The sequence below is a fragment of the Calidris pugnax genome, unplaced genomic scaffold, assembly GCF_001431845.1.
Source record: "Calidris pugnax isolate Ruff unplaced genomic scaffold, ASM143184v1 scaffold335, whole genome shotgun sequence".
Classification (NCBI taxonomy): Eukaryota; Metazoa; Chordata; class Aves; order Charadriiformes; family Scolopacidae; genus Calidris; species Calidris pugnax.
The window spans coordinates 2053539-2064581 of NW_015091148.1; the positions used below are offsets into that span (position 1 = coordinate 2053539).

General features: G+C 50.4%; 1 protein-coding gene and 5 non-coding genes across 6 annotated transcripts; all 6 read right to left on the reverse strand.

Moving 5' to 3' along the window:
• Nucleotides 1-775: 775 nt before the first annotated feature.
• Nucleotides 776-7994, reverse strand: CWC25 (CWC25 spliceosome-associated protein homolog). Its single transcript, XM_014958911.1, has 10 exons — nucleotides 7839-7994; nucleotides 7325-7497; nucleotides 6871-7107; nucleotides 6415-6484; nucleotides 5771-5898; nucleotides 5454-5523; nucleotides 4774-4964; nucleotides 4139-4225; nucleotides 3141-3302; nucleotides 776-1672 (listed from the first exon to the last, which is right to left on the reverse strand). The coding sequence occupies exons 1-10, from the start codon at nucleotides 7854-7856 to the stop codon at nucleotides 1558-1560; spliced, it is 1251 nt and encodes a 416-aa protein (XP_014814397.1). The 5' UTR covers nucleotides 7857-7994; the 3' UTR covers nucleotides 776-1557.
• A 980-nt stretch (nucleotides 7995-8974) lies between these two features.
• Nucleotides 8975-9046, reverse strand: TRNAC-GCA. Its single transcript has one exon. It is a non-coding gene; the product is annotated as a tRNA-Cys (tRNA).
• A 339-nt stretch (nucleotides 9047-9385) lies between these two features.
• TRNAC-GCA lies at nucleotides 9386-9457 on the reverse strand. The gene has a single exon. It is a non-coding gene; the product is annotated as a tRNA-Cys (tRNA).
• A 350-nt stretch (nucleotides 9458-9807) lies between these two features.
• TRNAC-GCA lies at nucleotides 9808-9879 on the reverse strand. The gene has a single exon. It is a non-coding gene; the product is annotated as a tRNA-Cys (tRNA).
• Nucleotides 9880-10226: 347 nt separating this feature from the next.
• Nucleotides 10227-10298, reverse strand: TRNAC-GCA. Its single transcript has one exon. It is a non-coding gene; the product is annotated as a tRNA-Cys (tRNA).
• Nucleotides 10299-10741: 443 nt separating this feature from the next.
• On the reverse strand, nucleotides 10742-10813 carry TRNAC-GCA. The gene has a single exon. It is a non-coding gene; the product is annotated as a tRNA-Cys (tRNA).
• Nucleotides 10814-11043: the final 230 nt, after the last annotated feature.

Consider the following 11043-nt stretch of genomic DNA (forward strand, 5'->3'; position numbering starts at 1 on the left):
TTCCGATCTTCCCCTAGTGGTCCCGCCCGCCCCTGTCAGCCCCTGCCCCTTGGTCCGGCCCGGCCCGTTAGATTCCCCTTTGCCGGCCGTCGTCCCGTCCCTCCTCCCCTCCTCTCCCGCCGCTGTGGTTCCGTCCCCGCCTCCCCCCACCCCGCCCCCGCGGTGGTTCGCTCCACCGCCGAGGAGGAGCCGCCGCCGCCGGCCGAGCCCGCTCCGGCCCCGCTCTGAGGAGGCGCCAAGATGGCGGAGGGCTGAGGAGGTGGGGAGCGGGAGGTACCACCTCTTCGCCCAGGATGGGGGGGGGAACCCCGGCAGCGGGAGGGCGGCGCTGGCCGCCGGCTCGCCCCGACTCAACCCGCGGCGGGAACGGGGAAAAGCGGAGCGGAGCTGGGGCAGAGAGAGGGGACAACGGGAAGGACTGGAGGGAGGGGGAGAGATAAAGGGGAAAGCAAGCGCCCTCGCCTCCCCCTCTTCCCGGAGATGGTCTCACCCACTTGGCGTGACGCGCCCGCCCCGGGCCACGCCCCCTTCTGAGCGGGCCAATAAGCAGCGAGGCGCCTGGAATTATGAATGGGCTGCTCCGCACGTCACGGGCCGCCGTTTAAAGGGCGAGGAGCGGGGCCGGGATCGACCCGCAACGGAGCCGCCGCCGCCCGTGACACCCCCCGGGGGCTCAGAACCACCCCTTTGGCGAGAGGTAGCCCTTTGGAAAGGGGGTATCCTTTTGGAGGGGGGTACCCTGCTCCTCCCACCCCCAAAAGCCACAAAGAACATCTGAAAAGGGCAGTAAAGTTTCTTAATTAAAAAAAAAAAAAGAGAAATAAAACAATAAGATCTACACCGCTGTACATATACACATTACTTACATTACAAAAAAATCCCAGAGAAATATTTGCTGATTGGGGGTCGCTCTGCTCGTTCCCCTCCTTCCCTTTGGGTGCGAATCTGTGAGATTCTCTGGAGAATCTGTGAGATTCTCTGAGATTCTGTGAAATACAAATATTTCCCTCCCAGTATTTCCCTCCCAGTCCAGCCCAGTCCAGCGTCACCTTCCCAGCCCACACCTGGCACAGGGACAGCACTGAACGGGGATTTTGTCCGTTACTCCTGCAGCTCCATCAACTTCCATGAAATTAACTCACGTGGGAACTTGTTCTACTCTTGATTTTTTTTAAGGACTAACAAAAATAGGTCTTTTCGCTCTGTCCTACAGAGAGCTCCATCTGCCCAGCGTAGAAAGCAGCCACCGACTGGCATCATTTGGTAATAATTATATACAAATATACCCGTTCAAGGTGGAGAGAGAAGGAAAAGCCGTGGCGATGCGTTAGGAAGGGAATACAAAGGCTGAGGAGTTCTCCAGCAAAGGTTTCCTCGTGTGGCCAGAGTCATTACAAAGGTATTCACCAACACCCAGAGCCCGGGAGGCACCACAGGGACCCTGCGCCGCTCCGGGAGACGGTAACGGGAGCAGGGAGCCTGTGCTGGAGGTCTCTCACCTCCGGGAATAAGAGTCCGGTTTAACTCCCGCGCAGGAGCAGAGGGAAGAAGGAAGTTTCATCTCTGCATGAAGTTTTTTTCCAAGGCAGCAGGAGTCCTCTGCAGGGAGTGGATATTACGTTTCACCCGGTCTTCCAGGGTGGAAGTAGACGCGCTCTCCAGTTTTAAACGACTGCAGAAAATCCAAGCAAAAAGAAAAAAAGCAATCAGAATCTCCTTCCAAACCATTTCCAGCAGGATTCGCCATCCCCAAGTCACCTCCCTACATTCATCTAACACAGAAAACAGCAAATCATTTCCTATCAACGTCTGCACTGAGAGAAGGGAGTACCTTTTGGTTTGGCTTGTAACAGATTCAACGCCTTATTTAAGGTCAGCGCTCAGAAATGTATTTTCAGTAGCTCTCCAGTCTCTTCCACCTTCCAAATATAACTAACTGTTAATTACAAGTGCATCCCTCACAGGGGACTTGGTTGCTTTGCGTGAGGCGAGGGAGGGAAAAGCAACGTGTTCCTGATCCCAGGGCAGCAGCCCCCTGGGAGCCCCAGGTGCTCGTGCTGTAAATGGCAGAGGAGAGAGGAGGGATCCCTGCCACCACTCACTGTCTTTTACCACTTCAGATCCCAAGGCTGTGCTTTTCCAAACCATTCCCTCCTGCCCATCTCCCTCTTCAAACAACGTGCCAATAAACACCACGGTTGGCAGCTCAACCGGTTCCTTCTGCACAGGGAAACACACAAAAACCTCCCCCCGTTCGCTCACGGAGAAAATCCATTGTGATTTTAAGCCACTTTTATGCAATCCCAACTCTGGACAGCTTCAGGAGTTAAGTATACATTCTCCTCTGATTAATTTATAGAGCCTGGAGAATACTCTGCTGCAGCAACCCCAAAACACACAACACTGCCAGAGGATCCTTCTCGCTGCACTTTCTGGAAAGTCTTGTGCCCCCCCTGTTTCCTTTGCCTGCCACGTGCACAAGGGACTGTCAGTGACCACCCGGTCTTATTTCTTCTTGAGCACAGGTTTCAGTCCCCCAAGCTCTCAGCACAGACTCCCAGTGGATTTGCAGGCCTAAAACTGTTCCAAGCTCCTAAAAACAGAGCAGTTTTTAATACCTGCCTGTCAAACACCACTAGGCCTTTCTGCAGGAGGGCAAAAAATAACAGATCACTGGTTTTTGAGGCTGAGCACCAAGACCATCAACGAAATCGCTATCTCCTGGGTCAAGAAGAGAGTCTGGGAACACTGGATGTGACTAGTTGCACTGTACAATGCAGGAGAGATGGATCTTACACCATAATCTGAAACATGGTCCTCAGGAATATGGTTTAGTTTTTTTCTTTTTTTTTTTTAATTGCTTATTTCTTATTTCTTTTTTTGTCAGAGTTAGGTTTTTGGTTAGACTAGATGATCTTTAAGGAGTTGCACTGTACAATGCAGGAGAGATGGATCTTACACCATAATCTGAAACATGGTCCTCAGGAATATGGTTTAGTTTTTCGTTTCACTGCACAACGCAGAAGAGATGGATCTTACACCATAACCTGAAACATCTCAAATGTTGAGGCTGCCACTCGCTCCTGAGAAGCCGTGGCCTGCGTTTCCCTTGAATGAAAAAGCAAATAAAAGCCACTCACTGGAAGAACTTCCCATCCCTGGAGTCGAGTTTCTCCAGCTCTCGTTCCAGCTCCTCCTCCTTTCGGTGCTTCCTGAGGTTGTTTGCTCTCTCCTCTTCCCGCCACTTGGCATTTTCCATCATTTCCTGCCGTTTACGCTCTAGTTCCTCTGGAGAGATCTTTCTGTTTGGGGAGGAAACACCATTGCTGTGAATCGATAGCGCGTTGGGCCCCACCCTCCTCTTGCTTTCCATTCTTCCAGATGATTTACAATCCCCCAAATTTGAGGTGTTTAACATGGCTTTTAATTTGGTAGCCAATCAGCAAAGCTTGTAAGGACATCTCTAAATGTTCTGCTTTACCACACCCTCAGGAAAAGTGGGTTTTCCTCCTCTTTTCAGCCTTCTCGTTTTTAACTTATTGGTAAGATGATGCTGTCAAGGGTCTTATTTTCCTGGTGACAGCGAAACAGGATGCTTCTAATTAACAGTCTGTGGGACAAAGACTGACTTCTCATTACTGCTGTGCACAGTGATGTGAGACACGTGGAGACCTAGAACCACGTGAGTCAGTTTGGGAAGTTGTCCAAGGTCTAAATGTTCTGCTTTACCACATCCTCAGAAAAAGTTGGTTTTCCTCCTCTTTTCAGCCTTCTTGTTTTTAACTTACTGGTAAGATGATGCTGTCATCTTACTTGGTGTAAGCGAAACAGGATGCTTCTAATTAACAGTCTGTGGGACAAAGACTGACTTCTCATTACTGCTGTGCACAGTGATGTGAGACACGTGGAGACCTAGAACCACGTGAGTCAGTTTGGGAAGTTGTCCAAGGTGTTAACTAACAATCCAGCTCGATGGCACCAAACCGAGCACTTTAGGACACTCTGCCCGACTTTCTGGACATTCAATCCAATCTATTTCCATTAACAGAATAAAATTTGCTTCACAGATGACACCCGGCTGTTTCACAACCACCAGGGCAACTTCCATCCAAGAGCAGAGGAACAGGGTCTTCCTTACCTGGTGTAACCTGGTGTGTGCTGCCGGCGATAGCTCTTTTTCGGGGACGGGCTCCTAGCTCTGCCCTTCTCCTCTCGACTGCTGTGTCTGTAACCCAGAAATACCTTCTTTTTTAGGACAGATGAACATACATTATCCCACCTCTCAACTTTCCCTGGATTTTTGTATACATTCCGAACCTAAGACATCTCTGTAACTGCAGGACCTGTCCACTTTGAAAACAAATTCTAATGACTCTTAATATACTGTGAATTTCCATCTATTTTTACTAATTTTAATTATTTCATCAGCAAACAGTAAATACCGTTTTATGAGCATTTAGTAAAGATAATTCAAATTATAAATACTTTTTAAAGAGAATCATTAGCCCAAATCAAGTACAGTCACAAGCAATACCTAAAGGGTGCAATCACAGCCAGCGTGTGCCCTCCAGGAGCTCCCTCCCCTGGGTGCTTCTGCACCCTTGTACAACAGCCCAGCTCCTGCCCTTACACCCAGAGCTGAGAAATGACGTGGCCAGATCACTAGAGTGGCAGAATGAGACTGAAAAAGAGGGACTTTGATCCTAGAGATCTCCCCCCCCACTCCCCCACCAGCAGCCCTGGGTTTACATCAGCCAAGTGAGCCACACTCACTGTTTGCTGTGTCTAGAAGGAGATCTTGAGCCCCTGGATCCAGCCTGGTCTGAATTCTTCCTGCTGGAGTGTCTCTGAGGGGAGCGGGAATGGCTCCTGGATCTGGAGCGATCCCGGTGCTTGTGGGGAGCCCTCTCCTGGCTGGCAGCTGGAGAGCCCCGGGACCTGTGGCTCTGCTCCGAGTCTCTGACCTGGAATTCAAAAAGAGAATCTTTCAGGAGAGATGTCTCATAAAAGGACGACAATCTAAAGTCACAGAGGAGACCTCAGACCAGGCTAAGTGCAGGAAGGAGTGTACATCGTGGTTTGTCATTAACTATCCCACTTCCTAGGTTCTTATTGACACCTGTGACTAAAAACATGATTTCTGTATCGTGTTCAGTAAACTCAACTGCTGAGACAGCCAAGCAGAGTATTTAAAACACGCGTGACGCCGAAGAGAAACTGCATAAAAACTAAACTTGAATCCAGAGGAGACAAAAGTCCTACCAGGATCTGAACAACCCCAGTTTCAAGGCTTTGATGGCTTCAAATTGAACCTGAACTTTATCCTATCACCTCCCCCTCACAGTCCTCTTCCAGACACCGAAGCGTCTCACGACAAACTGCCAAAGGTCTTGCTCTTCCCTGACTCCGGGCACTCGCCACCGAAAAGAGAAGAGCAAAACACAGGGACTTACTTGTAAGCCATATCCCGGGACTTTGAAAGGAGCTGACTTCAAGGAGGAATTGTTCATCCTCTTCTGAGACCTAAAGAGAAAACAGAACAGTACTTGTGAAGCAGATGACATTCAAGAACACAATTTTTAACATTAAAATGTCATTTAAATAACTTAACGATGCAAAAGTGATGAAATAATATATAGAAACACTTAGGCAAATTAACAATTTTAATTAGAAATATAGAACACTCAGAAAGGATTTAAATGAGACATGAAAAAAATAAACGAATTAACCAGGAAACATGGTATTTTTACTACAAAACCTCAAAACCTACTTATTTTTGCTTCGCTCCTCATCACTGCTGTCACTTTCACTGCTAGAACTGCGATGCCGATGTTTCTTGTGCTTCTTCTTCTTCTCTTTCTTCTTCTTTTTCTCTTTCTTATCTAAACTGTTCTGCAGCTATAAACCAAGACACCGTTTCATTAGCAATAATTACCAGCTTTATACTGGGGAAGCATCACAAGGCAAAGTAACAGATTTCTCTGTGGAAAGGCTCCTGGAACAAAACCTAAACCATTTAACAAGGTCCTCCCTCTAAACTAAAGAGCTTAATGGAGTCTTTCCAGCGTCAGCTTGGAATTAGCACATGTCAAATCCTATGTCTGCAATCACTAAGTACTAAATCAACAATTAATCACTATCTAAAAGAAAAAAAAACCACACCAGAAGAGTAAGAAAACTAAAATAACACTGAATTTGAAAGGAAGATAAATTAATTCTTGCTGAATGACTGGGAAGAAACCTTGTTCTGTTATATGAGGATTATAAAAAGCTGAATTTATTCTGTCTTTGTGTGAAAGAGTCAGGAAATGGAACTAAGCTCCTTATCCTAAATGATACTATTTTTGACCTATGATTCTCTCCCTGGTTCAGTGTATTCTGCGAGTCTGTAAAAGAGTACTGAGATACACCTACCAATTCTTTGATTTTCTTCATTTTAACAGGGTTATTCAAAACTTCTCTCTTCTTTTCCTCCTCCCTCTTTCTAAAGCAGGAGACAAACACATTAATATTTCCAAACAACTGAAAAGATCATACTTTCATGAACGATACCAATCAAGTGCGAGCTCTAGAAACATATAAAGCAGGAAAACAGGCAAGTTTTGTACATTCAACAAAAAGTGTACTAATAGGGTAAACAAAAATGTCTTCTGTTATCATTAATCTGCCGATGACACTAATAAATGCCTGAATCCTGAAAGCAGACCAGATATACTCACACACACGTAAAAGGGTGAGCAAAGCTGGCAGAGGCCAGGGCTGCCACCTCCAGCCTGGAGCTCACCAAAGACAAATAAGACAGCTCTTGGTGAGTCGCTAATATTGATGCTTTGCCTCATCTGCTACTGCTTTAACCCCCAGATTTTGTACCTTATCATGAAAAGTGGATCCTCCCGGATTTTGTTTGCCATATCTAGGACAGAATTGGCACCCGTCTTGGCAAAAATGGAGCCTGGGAGAAGTCCTGTCTCGTTGGAACAGCCGGCATCCTTGTCTTCTGTCTTCTCAAAGACGTATTTGTCCACAGGGCGACCCATAAGATACTCCTCTCTGTTCACCATGCCCCCAGGACCCTGGTACATCCACTCCAACTTCTCTTCTCTCTTCCTATTGGAAACAAGACCGTCTCATTTGCCTTTTCACAGCTCCGAAGTTATTTTTTTTAAGGTGCTGGCTTACGAAGGTGAGCGGAATCATTTTATCATCAGAGACATTAAACCCACGGCTCTCTGAGGGGCACCAGGAGCACCAGCACCACCCCGCCGGGCAGTGCTTGGCCCCAGAGGTTGTACCAGCAGCCTGGGGGCCACCAGTCCCACCTCACCTGACGGTGCCCATGTCCTCGGCGTATCGCTGCATCTCCTCCCGCGCCCGCTCCTCCTGCAGCTCCCGCTGCAGCTCCTCGATCTTCTTCCGTTCAGCTTCATGCTTCTGCTCGGCTTTCCACACCTTCTCAACATTGCGCAGGGTTTGGGGGTGCCAGCTCTTCTTCAGGTTCTGCAGGAGAGGGGAGACCGAACGGGGAACGTTAACGGAGCCCCAACAAACGCCGCCGCCCGGGGGTCCCCATCGACCCCCCCCCGCCGGTGGCCACGGGGAAGGGCCCGCTCACAGCCGCGCTCGCCCGCAGCCCGCCAGCACTAGCGACGGGGCCCGCAGAAAGGGACACGCTCGTTCCCACCGCGACCCGCTCACACCGGCGGCCCTGCAGCCACCGGAGAACACGGACACGGCCGCAGGGCCCGATCAACCCGACCCGTCCCCGCCCGGGCTGCTCCCGGGAGCCCCGGGGACGACTCTCGGCCCGCTCGGCTCCCCCAGACCCCGGCCTTCCTCACCAGGTCGCCTCCCCCCATGGCGGCGGACGGGCCTGCGCTTCCCCCGCGGCTACCGGGCCTGTGCGGGCGTCATCAACGCGCGACGCGTCACCGCCTGTTCCGCCCGGCGCCGCTCAGAGACGTCACTTCTGCCGCGACGCTGAGGGGAGCCGGCAAGATGGCGGGCCAAGGCGGCGGCGGCGGAGGGTACAGCCGGCTCCGCGGGGCCTCCCGGTGCCGGTCAGTGAGGAAAAAGAAAAGATATAAAGCACTAGCGTGACACCGCCCGCCCTCCCGGGTGGAGGAGACGGTTAAACGGCGCGGAGCAAGCGGGACTCCCCCCGCCCGCCGGTACCGTGAGGAGCCGGCCGGGTGTGGCCGTGCCCGGGCCTGCAGGTTGGTTCCTTTCCTTTCCCAGGGGCCGATCCCGGGGGCGCAGCTCGGGGCGGGGTGTCCCCGAGCGAATTCTCCCGGGCAGTTACACATCGCGGTTACAGGAGATGATTGAACAGGAGATAATTCCCGGGAGGAAGGTGTTGGGGTGCTATAACCGCAGTAACAGGGTGTCCCGGTCCCCGTGTTTGCTGCCGAACCGCTCCCGCCCCGCGGGGTGTGGGTCCCTGTGGCAGCGCCGGGGGCGGGTTAGAACCGGTGACCTCCCGGTTCCCGGCCCCGCGCGCTGCCCCTGCGCCACCTCCTCCCCGCAAGCCCCGCCCACCTCCCCCCGCGAGCCCCGGGGGCGCAGCTCAGGGGCAGCGCGTCCGGCTGCGGGGCCGAGGGTCGCTGGTTCGAGCCCCGGGGTAGGACCTAAAAGAAGAGCTGCCATTCAACAACCCAACCACACACTGATTTCTACAGCACGTACATCCGCCCGGAAACACTTTGCAGAGAGCACTCTTCTAGTGCATACATCATACGCGCTGTTTACTCTTTAATTAACAGCAATTACTCAAAACAGGAAAAACTAGACCAGCAGAGCCAGCTTGTTTATCCGTACATGCAGTGTTCAGGAGCAGAGAGGTTGGAGAGTCAAAGTCTGATTTCACTCCTGGGAAAGATCACCAAGGGATTTCCAAAACCTCAGAAGGGTAAGAAAGTGCCTCCAGAGACTGTGTGAAGGGATTGTGGAAGAAGAAAGGGTGAAAAAACAGCTAAAGAGGGGGCACCTGGAGTTGAACCAGGGACCTCTTGATCTGCAGTCAAATGCTCTACCACTGAGCTATACCCCCTGCATGGTCAGGTTCTACAATGAGATTTTAAAACATTTTTGTAAAGAGACACAAGCGTCCATGTCCACAGGTCATATTGTTTTATTTCACAACCCCCTGTGCCTGCCAAGGGGCTGGGCACAGAATTAGTGCAGAGAATCAGAAACAAGAACATACAGACAGCAAGAAGTTTCTCACAGAGCACATAACTCCATCAGTTTCCTCCTAATCAGGGCCTCAATAACGGAGCTCAGAAACCAACCTTCAGTGCCCTGCACAAGCTCGCAAGACCCAAGATGAACTCACTGTCTTCCTTCTGTGAGAAATTTTGGCAAAAGGAAGGGCAAAGGAGTGGAAAAGAGGGGGCACCTGGAGTTGAACCAGGGACCTCTTGATCTGCAGTCAAATGCTCTACCACTGAGCTATACCCCCTGGCTTTGTACCTCTCACAAGGACATTTTAAAAACATCCACCCAGAAAGACAAGGTTTTATGTCCACTGGTCTGATCCTCATATTGACAGCCCCTTGAACCTCCAAGGGCTGTGCAGAGAATTGCTGCAGGGAATCAGGAACAGAGAGAAGAAAATACAGACAGTGAGTAGTTTCTCACACAGTGCACAAACCCTGCAGTTTCCCCCTCGTCAAGACCTCAGTACCTTCAATAATGGAGCTCAGAAACCAACCTTCAGCACCCTCCACAAGCTCACCAGACCCAGGAAGAGCTCTCCGTCCTCTTTCCGAGAGAAATTTTGGCAAAAGGAAGGGCAAAGGAGTGGAAAAGAGGGGGCACCTGGAGTTGAACCAGGGACCTCTTGATCTGCAGTCAAATGCTCTACCACTGAGCTATACCCCCTGGGTTTGTACCTCTCACAAGGACATTTTAAAAACATTCATACAGAGAGGCAAAGTTTTACATCCACTGGTCAGATTCTCATATTGACAGCCCCCTGAGCCTCTAAGGGCTGTGCAGAGAATTGCTGCAGGGAATCAGGAACAGAGAGAAGCAAACAGCGAGCAGTTAATCACACTATGCACATACAACTCCTGCAGCTCACCGTAGGTAGGGCCTTGGTACCTGCAAGGCTAAAGCTCAGAAACCAACCTCCAGTGCCCAGCACAAGCTCACCGGACCCAGGAAGAGACCTCCATCCTCTTTCTGTGAGAAATTTTGGCAAAAGAAAGGTTAAAAGAGAAGAAAAGAGGGGGCACCTGGAGTTGAACCAGGGACCTCTTGATCTGCAGTCAAATGCTCTACCACTGAGCTATACCCCCTGCCTGTGAACCCCTCAAATCACCTGAAAAAAAAAAGCACTTTAAAGTATGTTCTACCCCAATCTCTCAACTCTCTGTTCCACAGGAAGCAAATCCTGCTGCAGAAAGTGCTAGACTGAAAAGCAACACCAGCCCAGATGTTGAGTCCCTCCACTCCCACACAGGGCACAGACACTCCCTCCCACACTCTCTCCATTTACTGCTGACCTTGGCCCAGTTCCTCCCTACCCATCTCTCTTTCCTCTCCCAGTTACACTCTGTCCCCTTGAAGCAGTCTCTTGAAACAGAAACTTCCTTCAAGACTTTGGTGTTTCCCCTGCACATTCTGGCTCCATCTGTAACTGTGAAAACAAATTAATAGGAGAGGAAGCTGAGCTGATCTTACCAGTCAGCATTCCAGTGAAGAAATGCCCCAAAATCTCACCAAAAAAAACCAGAATATGAGGGGGCACCCAGAGTTGAACTGGGGACCTCTTGATCTGCAGTCAAATGCTCTACCACTGAGCTATACCCCCTGGCACAGGCCTGTGCAGGGAGGGTTTAAAAACATTTGTATAGAGAGACAAGTTTTTCTTCATTGGTCAAATTCTGCTACTTGACAGCCCCTGAAGCCTCTCCCTGTCCTGGCCAAGGGCTGTGCAGAGAATTACAGCAGGAAATCAGGAACTGGGAGAAGAAAATACAGACAGTGGGTAGTTTCTCACACAGTGCACAACCCCTGCAGTTTCCCCCTAGTCAAGACCTC

What these genes read in the sequence shown, in the direction of transcription:
- CWC25 (XM_014958911.1), bottom strand. An exon ending in GATCCACTTTTCATGATAAG is followed by an intron (nt 6,485 to 6,870) that starts GTACAAAATCTG and finishes CTCCTGCTTTAG; the next exon opens with AAAGAGGGAGGAGGAAAAGA. An exon ending in TCCCGGGATATGGCTTACAA is followed by an intron (nt 4,965 to 5,453) that starts GTAAGTCCCTGT and finishes TTTGAATTCCAG; the next exon opens with GTCAGAGACTCGGAGCAGAG.